The sequence below is a fragment of the Rattus norvegicus genome, chromosome 4 (genome assembly GCF_021556685.1).
Source record: "Rattus norvegicus strain SHRSP/BbbUtx chromosome 4, alternate assembly SHRSP_T2T, whole genome shotgun sequence".
NCBI classification, from domain to species: Eukaryota; Metazoa; Chordata; class Mammalia; order Rodentia; family Muridae; genus Rattus; species Rattus norvegicus.
This window is the reverse complement of record NC_141537.1, coordinates 53,737,517-53,763,260: the sequence shown is the minus strand read 5'-3', so window position 1 is coordinate 53,763,260 and position 25,744 is coordinate 53,737,517. Positions and strand designations below refer to the sequence as shown.

The window sequence follows — 25,744 nt, the reverse complement described above, 5'->3', positions numbered from 1 at the left end:
GTCTCATTTAGGCACTCTTCTATGTGACTTCAATCTTAGTGCCTTTAATTTTAGTTCTGGTTGTAGACTGGATCATTAGGAACCTTTAAATCATGCACCCAATTTCTCCTATCTCCTGCCTTTCGAAGATTCCAGGCACACACCTCAGGGTGATGTGGTAACCTGAACTCACCCTTACCTCTATATGAGCCCTGTTCTGTAGAGCTCATGTAACCTCTCTTTGTGAGTGCCTCAACTACTCACTTGCTCTAGATCAGCAGTTCTCAACCTGTGCTTTGGGACCCCTTTGGAAGTTAAAAAGCCCTGTCACAGGGGTCACCTAAGACCATTGTAAAGCACAGATATTTACATTGCAATTCATAACAGTAGCAAAACTATAGTTATGAAATAGCAACGAAAACATTTAGGGTTGGGGGGGTCACTACAACATGAGGAACTGTATTAAAGCGTTGCAGCATCAGGAAAGTTGAGGACCACTGCTCTAGATAGAAACATGTATGTTATTATTAACTTCTGCACCTGACTAGCAACCAGCTTTTGGCTGTTGCTGTATTCTTCCCTAATATTTCACATGTCCATCTCCAAACCTGCTTTCATTGACTTAGGGAAATGGCTCTGTTCTGCATCTTGATGGTGTTACATGTGTCAAACAGACTATGCCTGTAGGGCAAGACATCCACTACAGATGTCTGAATCTGATTGGAGTGCCTTGTAATCTTCCTGATACCATGAGGGTAGGAGGCCATAGTAGCTCCTCTCTTTCCCCCTCCCTGTCTCTCTAGGGAAATAATTATGAGGTAGAGTTGCCTTTCTTGTTTCTTGTACAATGGACACTGTAGAGTTCATGTAAACTTGCTCTGTGAGTGTCTCATCTACTCACTTGCTCTAACACAGCAGTCTTCAACCTGTGCATCATGACCCCTTTGGAGGACGAACAGACCTTTCACAGGGGTTGCCTAAGACCATTGAAAAGCATAGATATTTACTTTTCAATTCATAATAATAGCAATATTTAAGTGAATCTGGATATCCTTCTCATCTTGATTATTTCGTTTCCACATGAGGCCATGAACGTCTAAGTTCTCAGTGCTCTCTGTTCCATCACCCAATCGACCGCTAGAAAGACCTTCCTAGACACACCTGGATCCTGCCCTTCTGTATTTCCCTGTGGGAGCCATGATTTTAATCACCTCCTGTCTGTGCAGCCCCCTTATCCCATTGTTGTCTTATTATCATCTTTTTTATCTACTACATCTACACTGCCCCAGTCATGCTCAGTTGCTCGAAGGTCTCCAGAAAGACCACATACTTTTGATACGTTTTGCATCTGACTCAATTCTGTGTGATGCTTTCGCATCAGGCATGCACCTGATGGAGCCATTGTATTTGAAAGAGATGGATACACCTGCTTTATGACTAGGAACTGTGATTTTTCATGCTTCTAAGCAGTTTTTAAAATTATATCTGTGTGCAATTCATCAGTAGATCAAAGCCTAAATATGAAACTGACTCTAGAGTCAACCGATACCATTCTTTCTCATGAAGTACAGTATGCTAAGACAATTCTCAAAAGAACCTCATCCAAAATAAAGAAAAGATGAAGAGATATTGTTAAAAAGAATTTCCATGAGGAAGACCCTGTTTTGAATTCTAAATACTTCATAAAGAGTGGAATCCAAGGCCTTGAAGGACTCTATATTTAGTTTTAGTTGAAACTCATTTACTCCGACAACTGTGGGATCTATTGACAACGTTCTTTAAAAATCTCATACTGAACATGATTTCTCTGAATAAGGACGGACATGCTTCCATTAATGTAATTGGGAAATTGAAACAAATAGTTCCTACAGGTCTCATTCTTAATTTAAAAAAACTTTAAGGTTTATAAAAACATTAGTTAACTTGTAATTTATCACCTGGAATATTGACTTCTGCAGGTTATCAGACTTTAAGAACTGACAGGTATACTGATGTAAGGGAATTCAGGTCATGACATCTTAACGAAATGTTACCAGTGGCCTTCTGGCTTTAACATTTTGGATGCATTTTAACAAATTATATGAAGAGATCATTTGCATTTCTGCAAGAGAGATGATCCCTAGAGTTGAGACCATTCATTTCCCTTTTTTTTTTTTCATGCATCATTTCTCACAGTCACAAGCCCAAAGAAACCTGCAATTTATGTGAGCTGTGCCATGTAAATGCTTTTTCTCCATGCTCAGGTGGCCAACAGCTACTGGGATAGAAAATGCATCTGCCTCTCTCTCTCTCTGAGCTGTGCATTTAACAGGGGGTCACTGTGGATGAATAAAACCCTTTTGCTGTATAAAAGAAAAGTTGATCACTACCCAGTGGCTTTTTGGGGGCTTAACTTTGTGCTTAATTTGTACCCTTGGGGACCTGAGAACTAATTCAGGAAGAAGAAAGGAGCCATTCTCCCAGTGCAGCCATTTTTTTTTCTCCTGGGGAGGCCTGCTGATCTGGAAGCCTTTGTCCTCTCCCCACCTTCCAGTCCGTCCTGCTGTTCTTCAGTTGCTCTGTTCCACAGCCTCTGCTGTTTCATTTGTTGGCAGCTAAGTGGAATTTATTACGCTTCTATTTCTGAAGCCATTTAAGACCATGGTTGTTGTACATCTCTTATTATAGCGAAAGCATTCAAAGAAAAAGGAACCGTGGAAGGGAAATAAGCAAAGTTGACATTTTCCCTCATCAGAGGGGAGAAAAAAAAAACACCCTTAAGGCCTGAAATCAAAGAAGCCTGTTCTCGAAGATGAAGTTATCAGTGTTGGCAGAAGGACAGCCAAAGATAAAAACAGCTTTGCTGAACAGATTTATATATATCTTCTTTGTGCCAGCTTTTGGAAACTTGAACTTCATATGTAGGATTATCTGATTATATCATTCAGTTCTCTTAAATCTGGCTAACTCCTGTTTAGTCTCCTCTCTTCATCATAGACATAGTTTTCCTTTTAGGAGTTAAGTGCTTGATGGACAGCCCTTCCTTCCTGTCTATCTGAAGCATCAAGCATGCTCGCCCTCTAAATTTTAGTCATTTTCTTACCTTTCTATCTCACGAGACTTGAGTGCTTTTGACATCAAGATTGCCCTTTGTTTACGAAAGGCCCACTGCACTAACATACAGTAGACACAATAAATATTTGTTAGATGAATGGATAAGCACTGTAGACGCTTTGAGACACACAGAATGACTTGCGAAATTTACCTTTTATCATCTTTCTGGAAAATAAAATTTGAAAGCATAAAATTGTCGAGATTCAATGTCCTTTGCTACAGGTTACTGAAATGCAGACACAAGACACATGCACGTGCACCCACATGTGGGCACATTTGGGTGTTTATAACTGTAAACGGATTTCAAATGTGAGCAGTGCTATGGGTTCCAGCCGTAGTACTAGAGAACACCTTTTGGAAAATAGTAAGGTTGATTTCAGAGTTAAAATGTTAGAAGGGTTTGGACGTACATTTGAAAGAGTCTAAAACACTACTCTAGTATCTTGTACTCAATAGAACCACAAAAGACCTCGATTGTGATAGGCACTCATTTGGAAGTGGAAACAGTGTACTGACTGCCAACTTCTGATACATTAGATAAAGTTGATGCTTCAGCAACATGTTCTTAGAAGGATTATTACAAATGAAATAAGTTGCCAGCCTGCAGAGTAAAAGATATTGTCCTTACAAGTGGTAGGAAAGAAATTGTATTTTATAGAACCCTGCTGTGGAAATTAGCATATGGAGATGAAGATATTAGTTAGACTTGAGGATAATGCAGTATGAAATTTACCCTAATTAGTCTACATTTAAAAAAATGAGCTTTGAAACAAGCAGTGTAGTTGAGCAAAAATACACAATGTAAGGCTCTTTCAGTTGTAAAATTGCATTGTTTCTAAGTGATAACAATTACAGTATCTTATTACTAACCCATGTTATTTTTATAGCTATTCAGACAGCTCAACTCCAGCCTATCAGCTCTCTAATGTTACTTATTGTTCTGTTTCTTATAGGACATTATAAACCAGGGTTAGTCCTGTAGCATTTGCCAGATCAAAACTTAAACTAAGAATCTAAAGGTTATCAGGAATCTAGAGGTTATCACCTCTAAGAAACTTTTGTTTTGCTGACGATTTTAATGATACTGTTGTTTTGAAAATGTATTAAACATAATTGTAAGGGGGCAACTTTGTGTTTCTCAGTCTAACATGCAAACAATGGAGGTAAATTAATGTCATAACTAAAAACTTCTTTGTAAACGGTCATTCTAACTGCAGTGTGGTATCATTACAAATTTCTAATAATTTGCTCAAACACGTAGAGATTTCCCATTAAATTGAAAATTAAACCACATCTAAGATTTAAATGGTTGCAATTATGGCATAAATCAGGATACAAGGACCCCAAAGCAATGACTAGTTAGCCCACAAAAAACATCCAATATCTGAAAAGCCAGTAATTGTGATCAACACAGGCTTGTTTCTGAAGAACTGTAATCAGGCAAAGAAATAGAGCAGCTTTTTACTCTAAAGTAAAAGAGGAAAAAAGAAACACTAAGTTATCCCTGAGGGATATCTAGCTGAACCCTCTGCTCTTAAAGTCTTGATAGAAGGAGACGGATTAGTGCTAAGCACAGCGGCCATCCTTAAAAGCCATCCTGGAAGAAAAGGCTCCCTAGAGCAGATGAAAGAATCAGAGATGCCCACATTTAAGAGTCCCACCATTAAGAGTCCCACAGAAACATCAAGCTAACAACCATAACATACACGCAGAGGACCTAGCTCCGACCTGTGCTGCTTCAGTGTTTGTGAGCCCCTAAGAGCCCTACTTAGTTGGTGTCTGTGGCCATTGGGTTGCCTAGCCCAGCCTTGATATGAGGGTTTATGTCGTGTCTTATTGTATCTTGTTAGGCTGTGTTCAGTGGACATCCCTGGGAGGCCTGCTCTTTTCTAAAGGGAAATGGAGGATGAGGAGGAGGAAGAGGAAGAGGGAAGATGGGAAGTGGGGGTTGGAGGACAGGGAAGAGTGGAAGGAGGGGAGGCTGTGGTCAGGATGTATTAAAAACAAACAGTACAGCCACCCTGGCTCTATTCATTACACAGCTCAGACCCTGTTCTGTGTTTCTGTTCCATCATCCCAGGAATTCTTAGTCGAGTGTTAGGGCAAATGTACACTCATTTCCCACCCCTCAATTTAGGGTGTACACTAGGCTGGGGGTGCTGTATGCCATATTTGTTAATAGAAAGTGAGAATTTCTGGCAACACTTGGGTAGTAGTGATCATAGCACAGCTAAAACGCTTGTCCCTCATATGTGCGACAGATTGGTGCCCAGAGCCTGGGCAGCATTTCAACTGTTGCTCCAGTCATGTTTAAAAGGACACTATCTTTGCTTCTGATATATTTACATCCCTGTGTAGTTTACGTTATCGCCAGATTCCCTTTTTCTTTGTAAAATACTGGGGACTGAAGTTAGGGGTATATGCGTTCTAGGTAAGCACTCTACCACTGAGCTGTAGTCTAAGCTCCGGGTGACTTTTTAACACAGAATCCGTTATAAATACTGTGCAAATAATATATTGTTGTACTGACTTGTTTAGTGAGTAAGGACCAATCCCAAAATGGTCTATGTATGCTGTGCCCAGACACAGTTCTTGTGGTTTCGAGAGACTCTTCCTGAAGCTGAGGCTGGTCTCCAACAAACTGTAGAAACTGGCCTTGAACTCTTGTTCCTCCTGTCTCCACTTGTCAAGTGTTGGAATTACAGACATGTGGCATCATGCTCAAATGGACACTGTAGCTGAACTTTAGCTGCTTTGTGGGTTCTTTTTTATTCCACCCTTCTCTATCCCTTTTCAACCCTTTCAACCCCATAACACTGGATAAAGGATAGAGGAGAAAGGTTGACATCATTAGACTACATCCTACTATTAGGGCCGTCATGTTCCTTGGGAGCAAGTTTGATCTTCGACATCAGGATATCTAATTAATTCTTCTAGTCATTTCTTCTTTGTGCACGAATACTTAACAAACCGAGACCAACAGCAATCAACAGAAACCAACCCCTGACACTATTAATGATAGTCTGCTATGCTTGCAGATAGGACTTTTAGCATAACTGTCCTTTGCCCAGCAACTAATGAAGGCAGATGCAGAGACCTATGCCCATAGGTGTTGGGTAGAGCTCCAGGAGACTTATGCCAGGGGTAGTATTGGGGGAACCAGAGAGGTCAAGGACACCACAAGGAAACCTACAGAATCAACTATCCTGGGCCTGTAGGGGCTCACAGAGACTGGACCTCCAACCAAGGAGCATGCACATGATGGACCTCAGCTCCCTGCAAATTATGTGGCATATATGCAGCTTGGTCTTCATGTGGGGCCCATGGCAACCAGAGCAGGGGCCATATATGACTCTGCTGCCTGCCTTTGGATCCCTTTCCTCTAGCTGGGATGCTGTGTCTAAATCCTAGCCAGCACGTGCTGTCCCTTGAGTTTTTGATCTTAGCCATTCTGATTGGTGTACGATGAAATCCCAGAGATGCTTTGAATTTCATTTCCCAGACGATGAAGGTTGTCGAACATTTCTCTAAGTGTTTCTTGATTCTTTTGAGATTTCTCTGATTAGCTCTGTACCCAACTTTTTAATTAAGTTATTCGGCTTGTTGGTGCCTAACTTCTCTAGTTCTTTATATATTTTGCATTTTAGTCCTCTGTCAGAGGTAGGGCTGGTGAGGATCTTTTTCTATGCTGTGTGTTGCCATTTTGTCTTATTGACAGTGTGTTTTGCCTTTCAGAAACGTTTGAGTTTCATGAGGTCTTATTTATCAATTGCTGATCTTAGATCTGGTGCCATTGGTGTTCTGTTCAGGAAATTGTCCCCTCTGCCAATAAGTTCGAGGCTCTATCCCATTCTCTCTTCTATTAGATTCGGTGTATCTGTTTTTATCCTTGATTTTTGTGAACTTGAGTTTTGTGCAGGATGACATATGTATTTGCAGTCGTCAACATGCAGACATCAAGTTAGACCAGCATCACTTATTGAAGATGCTTTCTTTTTTTCATTGAATGGTTTTGTCTTCTTTGTCAAAAACCAAGTGTCCATAGGTGTGTGGGTTTATTTCTGGGTCTTTAATTCTACTGCATTGATCAACCTATCTGTTTCTACTCCAATATCATGCAATTCTTATTACTGTGGCTCTGTAGCACAACTTAAAATCAGGGATGGTGATACCTCCAAAATTCTTTTATTATACAGGGTTGTTTTAGCTATCCTGTTTTTTTTCCACATTAATTTGAAAATTCCTCTTTCATGGACTGTAAAGAATTGTGTTGTAATTTTGACAAGAATTGCATTGAATTTGTAAATTGCTTTTGGTAAAATGGTGATTTTCCCTATGTTAATCCTACTGGTCTATGAGCATAGGAGATTTTTTTCATTTTCTGTTATCTTCCTCAATTTCTTTCTTCAGAGACTTGAAATTCTTGTCATACAGGTCTTTCACTTGCTTGGTTAGAGTTACACCAAGATATTTTATATTATTTGTGGCTATTGTAAAGTATTGTTTTACTAATTTCTTTCTCAGCCTGTTTATCATTTGTATAAAAGAGGGCTATGATTTTTTATTTTAGTTAATTTTGCATCCAGCTACTTTGCTGAAGGTGTTTATCAACTGTAGGAGTTACCTCATAGAAATTTTAGGGTTACTTATTTATGGTATTATATCATCTGTGAATAGCAATCTTTTGATTTCTTCCTTTCTAATTTGTATCCCCTTGGTCTCCTTTGGTTGTCTTGTTGGATCTCAGAGGTGATGGGGCAGACCTCACGGCTGCTGAACTTGCCAGGGGACCCAGCTGGCAGGTGATTGGGGCATGGGGATATCACCTGGTTATCCTTGGTGGCAACAGGCTTCCAAGTATACAGGCAGAGCCGTGGCCTGGGAAATGGGATGCAGAGGGGACAGGGTAGAACTTGTTCTTCCAGGAAACAATTCTTGTAAAAAGTATTCTTTGATGCATGGTTAGTTGAATTTGAGGATGCAGAACGCATCTATTCAGAGATTCAATGATTCAGCTATTTCGCTATGGATACCAGCTTTCTGAAGAACTTTGAACTTGTTATAAACTTGTTCTATGCAAGGTCCTAAGACATAACTCCTGCATCCCCTTTCTGAGATGTCTGTAGGGGTCTTCAAATACTATGGATTACCACAACTGCTCTCTGAAAGTTGTCTTAATGTGTCAAGGCACTTGACCAAGACACATGAACACATACTCAAGTTAGAGCTAGGCAGAGAATGAAGTATACATGTTAAAATATATGCTGTTCTCCCTATGGAGTCAACGAGCAATTGCTAATATAAATTAAACCATTCTTTAGGCCAAGTAATATAAATCAGCCTCAAACTCAGTCTTGGAGATATGTTTTACTTTCTGCAGACTGAATAGTACCCCTCCACCACAAAGACTAACGGGGCACCCCCTATGCTGTGGAAGCACCTTTAAATGTTTCTAAGAGATTTAATTTTCAATGTGTTTATGTGCACCATGGGTGTGCAGGAGCCTATGGAGGCTAGAAGATTTGGATTGTCTAGAATTGAGATTAGAAGTAGTATGATCCATGACATAGGTACAGGGAATTGATCTGAACTTGGCAGCAGTGAACACTCTTCCATGAGCCATCTTCTCGGCCCCCAGGCTTGGTTACATGATATATTCAACAAGTCCAACCACATACTGCTCTGTCTTTCTTTCTCATCCCTGTCAAGGATGCTGGCTCCAGAGCAGGATACACTCTCTCCAGTCCCTAGTAAAATGTAATCCAGGGTACCATAAATTTAGGCCTAAACAATAGTCCTTACCTAGCATATAAGAAGCCCTAAGTTCAATCTTCAGTTCATCGAAGATAAATAGATGAATTAAAAAAAAAAGCTTTACTTTTCTATGGTCTATAAATTTGATTCTTTTCTGAATTTAATTTAATTATATTATTAATTTATTTATATTCCATATGTTGACACCCCCACCCTTTCTTGGGCCCTCTCCACGAGTTCTTCACCCTATCCTTCCCTTCCCCTTTGCCTTTGAGAGGGTGATTCCCCACCCACCCACGCACACACCTCACCCCTTCCTGGGGCATCAAGTTTCTACAGGATTAAGTGCATCCTTTCCCACTGAAGCCACACAAGGCAGTCCTCTGCTACATATGTAGTGGTGGGGGCTATGGATCAGCCCATCTTTGGTTGGTGGATTAGTCTCTGAACTCTGCAGTGTCTGGGTTAGTTGAAACTGTTGTCCTCGTATAGGGTTGTGACTCCCTTCAGCCCCTTCAGTCCTTCCCCTAACTCTTCCATGGGGGTGCCTGTGCTCAGTCCAATGGTTGGTTGTAAGTATCTGCATCTGTTTTAGTCAGCTACTGGTAGAGCGTCTCAGAGGATCGCTGTGCTAGGCTCCTGTCTTTAAATACAGCATGGCATCAGTGATAGTGTCAGGGTTTGGTGCCTGAGAGTGAGAGGAATCCCAAGTTGGGATGGTCTCTGTCTAGCCTTTATTTCAGTCTCTGCTTCATTTTTGTCCCTGAATTTCCTTTAGATATGAACAATTATGGGTCAAAAATTTTGAGGGTGGTTGCATGGCCCCATGTCTCAAATGGGGGCCATGTCTATCTACTGAAGATTCTCTCTTCAGGTTCCATCTCCCCACTATTGGGCATTTAGGCTAAGGTTATCCCCACTGGGTCCTGGGAGCCTCTCACATCCTTGGTGTCTTTGATTTTCTAGAGGTTTCTCTCCTCCCACCCCACACTGCTGCATTTTTCTATTCATTCTCCTGGTTCTCTGGGCTTCTCTCCTGTCTCACCCCAAACCTGATTCTGCCCCCATTTTCCCCTCTCCCTCTCAGGTCCCTCCTTCCTTCCACCTCCCAAGATTGTTTTGTTCTCCCCTTCTAAGAGAGATTGAAGTCTACACATTTGGGCTGTACTTCTTGTTAAGCTTCGTATGGTCTGTGAGTTGTATCATGGGTACTTTGAATTTTTTGGCTAATATGCACTTATCAGTGAATACATTCCATGTGTGTCCTTTTGACCTGGGTTACCTCACTCAGGATGATATTTTCTAGTTCCATCAGTTTGTCTGCAAAATTCATGATGTCCTCGTTTTTAATAGCTGAGTAGTATTCCAGTGTGTAAATGAACCACATTTTCTGTATATATTCTTCTATTGAGGGACATCTAGGTTGTTTCCAGCTTCTGACTATTATAAAGAATGCTGCTATGAATATAGTGGAGCACTTCCCTTGTGATATGAGCTTTTGGGTATATGCCCAGGTGCTATATCTGGGTTGTCAGGTTATTACCAATTTTCTGAGGAACCTCCAGATTGATTTCCACAGTGGTTGGATTAGTTTGCAATCCGACTAGCAATGGAGGAGTGGGATCTTTCCACATCCTCTCCAGCATCTGCTGTTACCTGAGTTTTTGATCTTAGCCATTCTGACTGGTGTGAGGTGGAATCTCAGGGTTGTTATGATTTGCATTTCCCTGATGACTAAGGGTGTTGGACGTTTCATTAAGTGCTTCTCTACCATTTGAGATTCCTCAGTTGAGAATTCTCTGTTTTTCTGTTCCCCATTTTAAAAGTTGGGTTATTTGATTTTCTGGACTCTTACTTCTTGAGTTCTTTGTATATTTTGGATATTAACTATCAGATGTAGGGTTGGTGACGAACTTTTCCCAATCTATAGGGTGCCGTTTCTGTCTTATTGATGGTGTCCTTGGCCTTACAGAAGATTTTCAGCTTCATGAGGTCCCATTTGTCAGTTATTAATCTTAGAACCTGAGTCATTGGTGTTCTGTTCAGAAAAATTTCTCCTGTGTCAATGCATTCAAGGTTATTTCCCACTTTCTCATCTATTAGATTCAGTGTATCTGGCTTTATGTGGAGGTCCTTGATTCACTTGGACTTGAGCTTTGTACAAGGAGATAAGTATGAATGGATTTTCATTTTTCTACATGTAGACTGCCACTTAGAGCAGCATTTGGTGAAGATGCTTTCTCTTTTCCACTGTATTATTTTGGCTTCTTTATCAAAGATCAAGTGTTGTCCATAGGTGTGTGGGTTTATTTCTGGGTCTTCAATTCTATTCCAATGATTGACCTGTCTGTCTCTGTTCCAATACCATGTGAGATATATATATATATATATATATATATATATATATATATATATATATATATATATATATATTTACTTTTAGGTCAGGTCCCCCAGAAGATCTTTTATTGTTGGTAATTGTTTTCAATATTCTGTTTTTTTCCATATGTAGTAGAGAATTGCTCTTCCCATGTCTATAAAGAATTGAGTTGGAATTTTGATGGGGATTGCATTGAATTTGTAGATTGCTTTTGGTAAGGTGGCCATTCTTACTATGTTAATCCTACTGATCCATGAACGTAGGAAGCCCTTCAATTTTCTGAAATATTTTTTGATTTCTTTCTTCAGAGATTTGAAGTTCTTGTCATACAGATCTTTCACTCTTTTGGTTAGAGTTACACCAAAATATTTTATATTATTTGTGACTATTGTGAAGGATGTTGTTTCTCTAATTTCTTTCTCAGCCCATTTATCCTTTGTGTAAAAGAAGGCTACCGATTTGTTTGAGTTAATTTTATATCCAGCCCCTTTTCTGAGTTTTTTTTAAATCAGGTTTAAGAGTTCTCTGGTGGTATTTTTCGGGTTGCTTATGCATACTGTCATATCGTCCACATATAGTGATACCTTGACCTCTTCTTTTCCAATTTGTATTCCTTTGACCCCCTTTTGTTGTCCAATTTCTCTGGCTAGAACTTTGAGCACTATATTGCATAGGTAGGGAGAGAGTGGGCAGCCTTGTCTAGTCCCTGATTTTAGTGGGATTGCTTCAGGTATCTCTCCATTTAATTATTTGTTGGCTGTTGGTTTGTTGCATATTACTTTTATTATATTTAGTTATGGGTCTTGAATTCCTGATCTTTCCAAGACTTTTATCACGAAGGGGTATTGTATTTTATCAAAGGCCTTTTCAGCATCTAATGAGATGATTGTGTGATTTTGTTTTCTTTCAGTTTATTTATATAGTGGTTATATTGATGGATTTCTGTGTATTGAAGCATCCTTGGGAGGAAGCCTATTTGATCATGGTGAATGCTCATTTTAATGTGTTCCTGAACTTGGTTTGTGAGAATTTTATTGAGTATTTTCGCATTGATATTCATAAGCGAAATTGGTCTTAGGTTCTCTTTGTTTGTTGGTTCTTTGTGTGGTTTATGTGTCAGAGTAACTGTGGCTTCATAGAATGAATTTGAGAGTGTTCCTTCTGTTCCTATTTTGTGGAATAGTTTGAGGAGTGTTGGTGTTATCTCTTCTTTGAAGGTCTGGTAGAATTCTGTACTAAAGCCATTTGGCTCGGGGTGGATTTTGGTTGGGAAACTTTTACTGACTCCTATTTCCTTAGGGGTTCTGGGCTTGTTTAGATAGTTTAAAAAACATCCATTTCATCTAGATTTTTCCAGTTTTGTTGAGTATAGGCTTTTGTAGTAAGATCTGATGATTTTTTAACTTCCTGTTTCTGTTATGTCTCTCTTTTCATTTCTGATTTTGTTAATTTGGATACAGTCTCTGTGCCCTTTAGTTAGTCTGGCTAAGGGTTTATCTTACTGATTTCTCAAAGAAGTAGCTGTTGGTTTTGTTGATTCTTTGTTCTCTTTGCTTCTAATTGGTTGATTTCAGCCCCAAGTTTGATTATTTCTTGCCTTCTACTCCTCTTGGGTGTGTTTCCTTCTTTTTGTTCTAAAGCTCTGGGTGTGCTCTTAAGTTGCTAGTGTAAGATATCTCCCATTTCTTCATGAAAGCACTTAGTACTATGAGTTTTGCTCCCAACACTGCTTTCATTTGATTATCTTTCTTAAACCTTAGTGATCTTTTCACTTATGACTGAGGATTGATTTCTAGTAGATGGGACAAAATGGCTGCTTTCCGTCTTTAGTTAATCATAATTGCAACAATAATATTATTTTCAAGTGTTCAGCTTCAAATACCTGGAGAAGACCTGATGGCCAAACCGTTGAAATGGACACACAGTTCACAATAAGAGCCAGAGAGCTGCAAAGCATCTACAAGTGTATCCTGCTGAAAAACCTCTCTCAAGATGAGAGGCTGGATATACTCCTGACACTGAAGCACACTGTGAAGGTATGTCAACTTCACCATCGGTGTAAAGATTAGCTGGATAACACACTCAGCAAGCTTCTTTTCATTAAGCAAATATACAACTATTAATAAATGCTTGCATACGTTAAATTGTATAAACAGCTAACTTCTTTTGTGTTAAGTGTGGGGATAGATATGCAATAAATGAATGGTTACCTAAAAGCCCTCAAAATCTGTGCTATGTTGATGACAATCATGTGCAAAGTCATGGGTACATTTTGCAAACAATTTCATAAATACTTTATGATAATATAATAAAATGTAAACATAGTATGTTCAAAATACAAATTCATCTTTATATGGCCATGTAACACAACGTGCCTTGAGAATTAAAAATACCCAGCAATTATTGTCTACATTTCACACAGTTTTCAATGAAAACTAATTTTAGTCATTAAAAATTTAACCTATTGTTATTGTTCGTGTGTGTGTGTGTGTGTGTGTGTGTGTGTGTGTGTGCTTCCTTCCTCTGAGTTGGGTAGGTGGAAGCCATATCGCATGCTTTCATTGCAAATGCTCTTACCCACTGAGCCATCCTGCTCTCCTGCTTTTTGGAGGTTGTAAAGCCACATTGATGTATGCTTGTTTTTTCCCCTCACACTATTAATTTTCTACTTTTAAATGAAAATTAAGATAGTGGATGATGCCATGTAGTCTGAAATTGACTTCCACATTAGTTTCGGTTCAGAAGTTTCCAGAGGCATGCTCAGGTATAGAAAGCAGATAAGACAATTGTCCTTGCTAGGAAGAGAAAAAAACTCCAGGGTTAATTTCGGACTCTTAGAACCGTAGCAGTCGCGATAGTTTCACCAGAATCTTGAAGTTGGACCCGCCTTGAGGATTTGCCCAGTGTCAGCGCAAGGGGTAGGACTGATCACTTGTTTCACTGAACTAAGGATTTGAGTTTGCCCTGGCCAACTAAACAAGTCTTCAGAAGCAGAGCTCCAAAGTGATCGAGTTGAGAGCTGTCTTCCCATGACTCACCATGAGGGGGCGAGTGAGAGCTTCCAATACCGCTACAGAACCCAGGTTGCTGCTGCTCTGACCTGACATCTACTTACTGCTTTGCAATCAGTTCCTACAATTTGCACAAATGCCTCCCCCCTTCCGATTCTCGGGAATAAAATTATAGTAGTGAGGTTAATGAACAAAGTACAGACTCTGCTGTACTTTCCGGCATCGCGGCCGCAGCAGATTCCCCTGTGTTTCTTCTTTTATACATTTTAATGTCTCCTCACCTTGGATTGAGAAGAATCAGAACCCAGATACACAAAGGTTTTAAGACACATTACAGAGTTAGGGAATTGGCTCACAGGTTTGTGTTTTTCTGCCCAGAGAGCAGAGGACATGCTGCCTTTGTTCTGGATTACCTTTGTAAAAGGTGGTGGTGGAAACCTCCTTAGATAGCAAAAGGGAAGCCAAGGTACAGAGGTAAGAAATAAGGGTCACCAAGTTCAGAGAGAGAGGGAGGGAGGGAGGGGGGGGAGGGAGGGAGGGAGGGAGAGAGAGAGAGAGAGAGAGAGAGAGAGAGAGAGAGAGAGAGAGAGAAGAAGAAGAAGAAGAGGAGGAGGAGGAGGAGGAGGAGGAGGAGGAGGAGGAGGAGGAGGAGGAGGAGGAGGAGGAGGAGGAGAGGAGAGGAGAGGAGAGGAGAGGAGAGGAGAGGAGAGGGAGGGAGAGAGAGAGAGAGAGAGAGAGAGAGAGAGAGAGAGAGAGAGAGAATGAATGTAGGAATACAGTAGAAATACTCCTACTTGACAATTAGGACCTTGTTGGCTAAACAGGCAAGGCATGAACTCCAAACACAATGCATGAATTTGAATTTGTTTAACTTAAGCTATCTGTATGTAAATTTATTTAGCAGTATTTTGAAGAAAGATAAAGGTATAAATGTAATTCAAATTCTGACTCTGTTCACTTGTTACAACCTTATATAAGCTACTTATGTATATGTGTCTACTCAAATATGTAGTAATAAAGACCAATGGATTTTAAACCTGAGTATACATTAGGATAACTTAGAGGTTCAGAGAGAGGAACACACATACACACACACACACACACACACACACACACACACACACACACACACCCCTACACAGAGATCATGAGTATGTGACTATATAAGTAAGGCACCATTTCAGAGAGCTAAACTAGATATTTAGGCATGAAAGCAGGATTAATGAAAAATCTGTTTTCTCCAAGGCCCTTCTAAAATGCTTTCCAGGGTGAGGCACCACTGATTTCAACTCTTCAACTTATTATTAATACCAAGTATGAGAAAGTAAGAAAGAGCATTGCCTTACAGTCAGTCCCCTCACCCGGTGTCTTTCCCACACAAACTGTGTTCCATCCAGGTTCCCCCCAAAGAGTGGAGTGGACATAAGTCTGTTTTACTGCTTAACAATACCATCGTAAGCCCCGAGCTCTCACGTTATGTTTAATTGTTCAAACCATCCAGTTTTAGTACTTTACTAAAAAAGTATTGGAGGGTATGACAGACGTGTGCAAAATACATAGTTTAGCAGTGTTGAACAGCACAACTCATCACTGTAAACTATATGTGTTTTGCACCCCTTTGCCACCTTTCTTCCTCCTTTTCGACTTCCTTTTGTCTCCTTGAAGTAATCACCAAGGGACAGCTATTTTCACCAGTGTCTTTTCTGTCTTTTCCTTGGTTTCTCTTAATGATTTTCACTCCTCTGTACAAGCCTATAAATAACTTGGCTCAGCATTTTCAGTTTTGACCGATTGTGAAATTATCCTGCGTGTACCAGTTCATACCTTCTTCATTTTGCTTACTTACTTTATAAGATTTAAACACTAAGATTTACAGCTATCCTATAGCTTACTCATTTCCATAAGGTCCATTAATTGATCAGCCTTTATATCTCTATCTCTATATCTATCTATCTACCTATCTATCGAATTTGCTAACAATTTACTCTAGTTGTTTCTAACTTTTGGCTACTGTGAACAATAGTTCTGCAGATACTTTTCTCAGGAGTCGCTGGGTTGGTTATATGTTGCCTATTATCAAACTAACTATTTAATACTAATTTGGCCTCTAACTGGTTGTGGCAATTTTTACTCCCATCACCTTTTAAAGTGTTTTGAAATGTGGATTCCAGTTTGTTTGGGTGGTAGTTTTAAAAATAGTGATTTAAAATAATTATACTGAGAACTTTTTCTTTTTTAGGAACATGAGTGTAAACTGACCCAAGAAATCCTAGAATTGATTGACAGAGAAGTTGACCTTATGATGAGAGGAGTTAAATCTCATAATCTCGAAGGACTCAGGAAAAGAATCACAACACTCTTTATTCACTATATCAAAACTCCTCTGTTTAACCCAGAAGTCGCAAAACACCTTAAGGTACTCTCCATACTGTACTGACTTTGAAGATCCTAAGATGTTAAATCATTAGTTGAAAGATAGTCTAAGTTTGTCCCTGCACTTTATTGAAAATCTAAGCAAGACTTTTTGCTGAGCTCTCCAGGCTTCTCATTCTGTAGACAAACTAAGCTCTCCTTTTAACCTCTTTGGCATGTGAATTTTCTGCCTCAATTCTTTTCTAAGGGCTGAACTGACTGTCCGGTTGTGGCGTAGTGTTGGAGGTGCTGTGGTCTCTCACACCCCCAGCCCTTGGACAAACAGTTGCCCCCACCTGGAATACTATGCTTAATTTGATCTTGCCAACTCTCACTCATTTTCAAAAATCAAACTCTTCATCCTCTCTCATGAGGTCTCAGAGAAAGTATGCCTTTCCATTTCTCCAATTCCCCCTACGTGCCATGTCTGTCAGTCTGTAGGACTTACCCAACTTATGGTAAGTGACTTATGGTATCAGTGACTGGAACCATAAAGACAGCCTGAAGAACTACAAATGGGGCTTGAATTTGAGTTACATTATGCCCTCTCATACCAGTATGATTAGGTCTCTGTCTGGAGCACGTGCATACCTCATTGTTTTCTTACAAAGCTATGTAAGACACTTTTAGTAAATTGGGAAGTTCCGCTAAAGAGTTATAGTGGTAAGATTATTTTTAGAATTATCATCTAGGAAGCTATCTTTAGAATGTTAGCGAAACAAAAAACCTTGTAATATAGACAAAATCTAGAAAAATAAAAAGCACTTACTGTTCATATTCTTCTTTAATTAATTAAACATGATTATGCTGTCCAGAAGACTGGGAGAAAAGTTTCCTATTGTATCACTTCAATTCTTCTCCTGTCTAAGTTGGTTTATAAATTTGCAGCAATGAAATGAGGATTTGTACTCTATATCATTATATCACGTTATATTACTGTTTCAGAAATTTCTTTGATAAAAAGTTCACCTCTTCCAGGTCAGTTTTAATAATACATAAAGTCACGTAACTAGCAATACATACAGTCCCAAGAAAATTTAGCCCTCACAGACAGCCCTGCTGTCAACTCTTAGCAGACATGTATTTTATTTTGATGGCTCTATTTGTCCCAGAATGCCTTGCAAATGGAATAATTCTCTCGTGGAATCACATGCAGTCTTCTAAGACGGGCTTCCTCCTACTCATTACATTTGAGGTTTGCCCATGCTCTGCTGCGTCACAGGCTGCTACAGTCCAGAAGCCGGAGAGACAGTCTGGAGATGCAGGAACCTGATTCTTTTCACTTAGAGGAACAACGCTTGTTTTCTGTTTTCTTACAATAGGTTTTTTTTTTTTTTCCCCATTCCGATTTACAACTGGGGCCTTAACTTATTTTGAGTTTTTTTTTTTTTTCTTCTTAAGCTACAAGGATTAGTCAAGTCAAAGTTTAACCTCATCAACCATTTTCGTAACTTTTTTTAAAAAGATAATTCTTCACCGAACTGTCATGACTCCTTGGTCATATATAACATCACTTTTTGAAATTTCTGGCCACCATGGGCTAGCTTGGAGTTGCCTACCTCCAAGCTAAAGTTTAAAGAAAGTTAAACAAGGTTTTTCAAGACATTAGCTGGAAGATTGTGGCTCCTGGAAGAAGGGAAATAAGTGAAATAAGCCTGTGCTGGTCACGTTTGATGAAGGAGAGCCTGCGCCGTGCTAGAGCACGAGGGTGAAGAGGAGGCTGCGGGGTCCTTAGGCTGGATTGAGAGAACGAGGCTGTCTATGTCCCTCACACCCATGTGACAGAAGCTTGAAGGGCACAGGACTGAAAATGAGTGGATTGCACAGGATAGAAGTTCACAGGACAACAGAGTCCCTCTTACATATTCATCTGAGTTCTCCCCCCCCCCCCGTGTCTGAATGTGAGGACAACAGGTGACGAGAGTCGCTCCTTAAAGGATAAATGGTAACAGCATTCAACACTTAACACAAAGCTAGTGACGTGTTGTCTGATCCCAAGGCAGAACGGAACACTCCAGTTCATGGAGTAACTGGCAGGCACACGGAGTGGACGGACTCAATATTGGGAAGTGATTAGCCCCAAATGAGGAGCTGCTTTACTCTTGATTTAAAAAAAAATACAAACTTAAAACCAAGACATTAACTAATCAAACCGCTATAAGTAATTTAACCAATCCTCAGAAAAATGTATAAGGCTATTAATGGGAATAAAAATATCCACAATTAAGGTAAACTTCGTAATGCCTACCATCCAAAACCAGATGAGATACATAAAATGTGATAAGTAAAACGTTACTTAAATCATTACTCAAATGACAAATGTTAGAATTAGCTGAAAACGACATTCTGTCAGTTCATAAGTTTTTATAGGTTCAGAAATTAAGTGAAGACATTCAAGATATGTCATAAAACTTCTGAAGAAGAAAACACTTGAGCTGGAAAACCACAGTTGATTAAATTAAGTGCAGATTGGTGACACTGATGAAGAAAACAGAAATCACTGAACCAGAAGACCACGATGGAAACTGTTCACACTGGCACATGTGGAGACAAATGAAAAGCCACGTGAACACCACCGAGCCGTGGGAAAAGTTCAATTACCTTAGCATATGTTAGAGGCTCGAATTTGAGTGAAGGATAAAGGAAACACTCTGTTAAAATAATGACCATCGTTTTTCTGAATTTGATGAACAAACTAAACCCCTTCAGGAGAGTCAGGAGAAGTCAGTGAAGCATGATGTACAGGGAACAAAGGGCACCAAGCCAAACCTCTGGCCAGGGAGAAAGAGCAGCTTGTACACAGTGGGACAAAAATAAGGACGGAAGCAGATTTCTCACTGGAAACATCACAGGGGAAAAGACAGCCAGACGGCCTCCGCGAAGCTCTCAGGTCAACCACAGCGAGATAAACGTTACCCTCTGCCTCTCCCACTTGAATTGATTTATTTTCCTTTCTTATCACACAGGAAACATCTTTCAATATAATACTGAATGAGATCACCGAGGGCAGACAGCCATTACTTGTTCCCAGTAGTAGATGAGAAAAATATATTTTAAAAAATGTGCTAAGAGTCAGTGATTTGATTTTCTAAAGACTCTCCCAACATCTGTCTAGCGGTTGGTGTGTAGCATAGATTTTTAATATTTTGGCTGGGAAAACCAATCTTGCTTGGAATTTAAGTCTCTCACACACAATAGATGTTTAAAAGAAAAATAAGACTTTTTAGAGTGAACGACTTCAGAATTAATTTTAAGCAGTCCTCATGCTTCTGCTTAGCACGTGTCTTGGATTTTTCATCTTTTTTCTTTCTATTAGGTCCCTCAAGACCCACTGAAGTTTTATGATAAGATTTACTTCTGCCACAGTTGCCAAATGTATTTGCCTTCTGTCGAGTTTTCCGTCTCACCCACCTCGCATCGTGTGTACCGCTGCCGGCACTGCATAAACCTGGAGAATGAGACTCAGAGGCGGGAATCATTTTTGAAATACAAGTGTTTACTTCAGCGGCTCTACTTCTCAGAAGCCAATTATGAGGATAACTCCCACATTGCTTATCTAATGCAGGTATGAGCTGTAAAAGGTGCTAATTATGAAATAGAGCTGGGGGCTAGAGAGATGGCTCAGTGGTTAAGAGCGCTGGCTGTTTATCCAAAGACCCAGGCAGGTTCCATTCCCACCACCCACGTGGCAGTTGACAAATCTTTCTAACTCCCGTCTGCGGGGAATCTGGCGCCCTCTTCTGGCCTCTATAGTCACCGCACAGACCACGCACTTGAAATTTATCAGAGAGGTCCTATGGGCTGTGGGAACCATATTAGGAGTCCCTAAAGCGGACAGCTATTGCATTTCTGAGCTTCGTGCAGAGATGTGTTCTTGGTGTTTACATTCTATATTACACTCTGAAAATTCACCGGTAAATCAGAAAGCACACCTTAGAAAAGAAGACAGGTGTTTAAAAAGAATGACAGCAAAGATGAGAAAAACATGCGGGCTATAAGAGACTGGCATTCCCAGTCAGGGAATAATATGTCTGAGATGTCTGATAGCAGATTTCATGTGGGCGATGTTGAAAGATGACAAAGTTTGTGCTGTGGCACCCCCTTCCCCCCCAAAAAAAAACCCTAAAGTCTTTCAGATGCTGTTCCCCTTCAAAAAATTTACTCATCAAGATTTAATTATTTCCCCAATTAACATGATGATATTTAAACTACTGACTCAGAAGGAAACAAAATGACTGTTTGAACTCCTTTTGGCCTATAGCTTCAGGATATTAAGTACTTGACAGAGAACATCTGGGCATCGCAGTCGGCCCTCAGCGCCTGGGATGACCTCAATGACCTGGTCATGGTCAGGTGGAACAAACACGTGGAGTGGTCGCCCTGGAACTGCATTCTGCTCACCAAGGATGAAGGCACAGCTCATCTCAAGCTAGAGAGCATCGAGAAGGTAAGACGCCGGACGTGGGGATTTTAGTTTAGCCAATCAGGTTGCAGCAGGGCATTTGGCGTGCCCTTTAGCATACCACTGCCAAACTGCTTCTGTTGAACCTACAGACAGTTATATGGCGTTATACAGAGTGACAACAGCAAAAGATGTAGACGGTGTGTATTGAAGATATGAAAATTAACAGGAAGCCAAAGTATATTGGGTAAAGATGAGGGATTTGACTATATAAACCTCTAGCATCATTTCGCTCTTACCTTACAAGTTCAAGCACATCCACTGCACATCGAGTTCTGGGAAGGACTTTGTCTCACTCACGTATTTCTATCCCTTTTGTACCTATAATAGCGCCTGCTGAAGACCAGGAGCTTGTTTAAGTATTTGTTGACAAGGATGTGTGTGTGTGTGTGTGTGTGTGTGTGTGTGTGTGTGTGTGTGTGTGTAGTGGGGGTGCATCCACTACAGAAATCAGTAGAGGTTCCTTGGAATACAAGTGATACAACTATCATATCATACAGCTATGGCACTTCTGAGCTTATGTCTGATGAGATCTAAGTCTGAACACCTCAGAGAGACCCGTAAACACGTGTGTGTGTGTGTGTGTGTGTGTGTGTGTGTGACTATTCACCACAGATAAGGTATAGAATTAACTTAGGTCCAATCAACTGATGAATGGATATACAAATGTTTATGTGGCTTGTGTGCATTAGAGTTTTATTCAGAATATAATGTTAAATAAGTCAGACTTGAAAAGATGAATAGCACATGTTTTCCTTCTACTTACGAAGTCTAAAATTTGAAAATAAAATTCACATAAAAGATGACGAGGAGCTCCTTGCAGGGAGTGGAGGAGCCCACAGTGGTAAGAGAAGCAGAGACGAGACGGGTGAGCACTGATAAAGTGCATAACGTGTCTGTGTGAAGACGTGGTCGTGGCATTTATTCTTTTGCATATTAATTTAAAAACATAAAGTCAAAAATAAGTACCTGCATCCTGAAAATTGCTTATTATCAATATATAAACATTGTGGAACCCAGACACTGTCCTTTGGTTTATTGGCAGGAGTCTGCCTAAAACATACTCAGTTGTCAAATTCTATTCATAACTTGGGGAGTCACACACATGGGATTCCACTCTTCCATTTGCTTCCACCTAACTAGGAGAGATGACAGCACCGCAAACCGTGACTACGACTTCATTTCAGTAACTCATAAGATGCTATCTGTAAAGCATTCTGATGAATAAAATTGAGGGGGCCCTGAATTATTCCTGAAGCGCTCCATGTACAGCACGTGCAGGTCTCCAAGAGCCGGCCCTGCTTTTCTCCCAATTTATTATATTGCAGAACCCTTAATTCCATCTAAGATGCCTCTAAAGGAGACAAAAGCAGTGGACCAACCGCAGCCATTTTGAACAGTGCTGTCCCAAGATGCTGCTGCTGCTTGTTTATTAAGGAAGGTGAGGGAGTGATATAAAGGGAGGAAACTGGATACAGTTTTAGCCTTTCCCAATAAATTTTGAGTTCCAAGAAGCCAGGCTATGAAAACGTTCTCTCTAGGGACTGAAAGAAAGCGCAGAAAGAAATTGAAACTGTGCTAAACGTTATATTTAGTAAACTAAGCCACTGCATAAATATTTAATCGCTGGAAGCACAGCCAATACTAAGCAATATCATTTCATCGAGGACCCACAATGAAATTGAAGTTCATTCCCAAGGCTGATATTCCGGTTCTTCTTCAATTAATCCGCACAACTCCTTTGTGTACCTAATCAAATCACTGCACTCTCAGATTAAATGCTTCATTCACGTGCATTTCCCGTCTCAGGACACCAGTCGCTTTTCATTTCTGCAAGTGGAGTAGAGGCTCTCGTCCTGACTCCAAACCTTTGCTGCTCTCCAGGGTCTCCGGTTTGTGCCTTACTGACCATTCCGTTCTGAATAGTTCAAGTCTTTGCAGCAAATCAAAGCATTTCCAGAATTCTCTCAAAACACAGACACATCAGCCCCCCCCCCCCCGCCCCTAGAAGCAACAAAAGAGCAAAGAGACAAACACAACAGCAACAACAAGAGAATTTGGAATGCTCAGAACCAGGGCAGTTGTACAGACCGACAGTGTGTCGGGGATGGGGAAGGTGGTGGTGATGGTAGGAAGTGTGTGCGAGCTCCAGGCTGCAGCACACCACCCTGTCGGCCTTTGTCAGCTATATATATGTATGTATATAATATTATATATAATACTGAACCCTGAACCATTGCCAAGACTCATCTCAGATACCTCACTGTTGCCCAGAGTCAGGGTAACACTACTGCTTGTTACTCAAGGTGTCCAGGGGCAGGTTTTATGCAAATTCCCAGCTGCTGTATACCTCCCCACCCTTGATGTCTGATGCCCCAAGGCTGGCTGGGCTTGACTTTTGTGCTCGCAGGCTGAGGGATGTAATGTTTCCCTGACCTTTCCCATTGGAGTTCAAGGCCACTACACAGCTCCCTGTTGGTGCCGATAGCCCCAAGGCTCGCTGGTGCTTTGTGCTTGCAGGGATGCAGTGGAGACAGATACAGATTCAGCATTCTCTACCGCATGCAGCTCTGTTCTGCCGTCTTCCAATTCTGTGAGCCCACTATTAAAAAACATCTCCCCATAAAACTTGCCGCCACCACCACCTCTGCCCTTAGTTGTTTTGGGGCTGTTGCAGGGCTCTGCAGACTGACTCATCACCCTTCAGAGACTCCATGGGTCTCTCAATCCTCCTTGAAGCATGAGATACATGAGTCTTTTTGAGAAATTGTCTTAACATGCTTTCCTGTAAGCTTTGCCCAAATGTATGTATGTATGTATGTATGTATGTATGTATGTATGTATGCATGTCTGTATAGGCATGTATAAAATTGTTGCTTGTTTCATGCCACTGGAATAAAACAGAAACCTGGGTACATCCTACCCCATACCAGGCAATTACTGTAAATACAAATGGAGGAGAGAAAGAATAAAGAAAGAACTAATAACAACAGTAGTTTGGAATGAGAGAGACAGGGGGAGACAGACAGAGAGAGAGACAGAGAGAGAGAGAGAGACAGAGACAGACAGCGACAGACACACAGAAAGATACAGAGAGAGAGAGAGAGACAGAGACAGAGACAGAGACAGAGACAGAGAGACAGAGTCAGACAGATAGAGACAGGGAAAACATAGAAACACTGAGTCCTGGTAGACTTGAAATTGAAGCATCACAGAACCTAAGCTCTGAAAGATAAGAGACAAAGTGAGAAGAAAAGTATCCTAGGTTGAATAAAGATGCTGAGACATGGTCATGTTTCATCTGGCAAAATATGTATGTATGGATTTTCAACTTCATTTTCTTTTATTTGCAGGGATATGGACGCCTTTTTATTCACAAGATCAAGCACAAACATATCTTGGCTAAAAACTATTTTTCACAGGTCCCAGTGCTGGCTTCACTTATACTTAAGGATGATGAAATAGAAGCTATCAGAAGTAAATACTCCACAGAGAATCCTCCTAAAATCATAGTACCCCATGGGATTGTACCTAATTAGAGTCAGGAATGTTGATTTGATGATGAGCATTTTTGTTCTCTACGAAGAGAATAATACAAAGGTCATGAACAAGGAAAACCACCTATGAATTTCTATTTCTATTATATATTTTACTCACAATATTTTGTTATATGAAGAGAAAACATCCGTATACAAGAACCCGTGTTAGGTGGTTTGGAGTCTATAAATTTGATACTAAGATTAATAGTTAAAGAGAACACTTTTATTTTTATCCATTTTCATTTGAGGAAAAGTGCTCTATAGTCAAAATACATCAGTGAAACAAAACCTTGGCTTAATCTTCTGTGAAAGTAATTTACTTATTTAACATATATTTTATGAGTATAATCACTCTATACGTAAGCCTGTATTTTGAGATAAGTAGTTGAATATTTTACTTTTATTGTCTACTTTTACCTGTTAACTGCATAATACAAGAAAAGAAACTGTAACAGATAAGCATAAATCTGCATCGCACGCCATGAAACAAGGCAAACAGTGGAAATGTCACGTTACATGCTTCCTCCGGGGAAGTGTTGAGATTCTGTAAGAAGCATAAACTTGATAAATCAACTGTCCACTGCTTCTCAATAAAGTAAGCAATAACTCTGACTCCATATCTGTCTGAAATATGTGGCGACGATGACATATCCAAAGGTGGCACACCCAAAATAGCATGATTCGAGAAGAGCTTATTTCCAGAAAGGCCCTGCTCCAAGACATATGTGATGTAGGGAAACAGAAGGAATCCAGGGCCACGTTTCAGATATACAAAATCTGATGGAGAAGCCAGGGAACCCAGAGAGAATGGAAAGGAGATAAGTAGGTCACCGAGAGGACTAGCAACCAGCCTGCAAAATTTGACCTCATGGACTAGAAAAGAAATCCTCAGTCTCACACCCCTCCTTTGCACCTACTACCTTCTCCATTTGGGACCAGAGGAAAAGATTCAGAGTTTACATGGCTCTAGAGGGAAGGGAAGCAGAGTTAATGGTTCAACAGACATGGAGAGCTAAATAGAAAGCACTGGGAAAGAAAAACAACAGAAGGTGACGATATAATTCAAACTAGCACACCTCGTGTCAATAGAACTATAAAGAAACACATTTTAGTC

General features: G+C 40.3%; 1 protein-coding gene across 2 annotated transcripts in view; it reads left to right on the top strand.

The window, feature by feature from the left end:
* The window catches only part of Iqub (IQ motif and ubiquitin domain containing), a 62,672-nt gene extending 37,430 nt beyond the window's left edge, over positions 1-25,242 (top strand). For both annotated transcript variants that reach the window (XM_087656501.1, NM_001034130.1), the window contains 5 exon segments: positions 13,072-13,242; positions 16,457-16,633; positions 19,946-20,194; positions 20,891-21,076; positions 24,445-25,242. In XM_087656501.1, coding sequence (XP_087512627.1) covers positions 13,072-13,242; positions 16,457-16,633; positions 19,946-20,194; positions 20,891-21,076; positions 24,445-24,630 — 969 coding nt within the window. In that variant the 3' untranslated portion in view covers positions 24,631-25,242.
* The last annotated feature ends 502 nt before the right edge of the window (positions 25,243-25,744 follow it).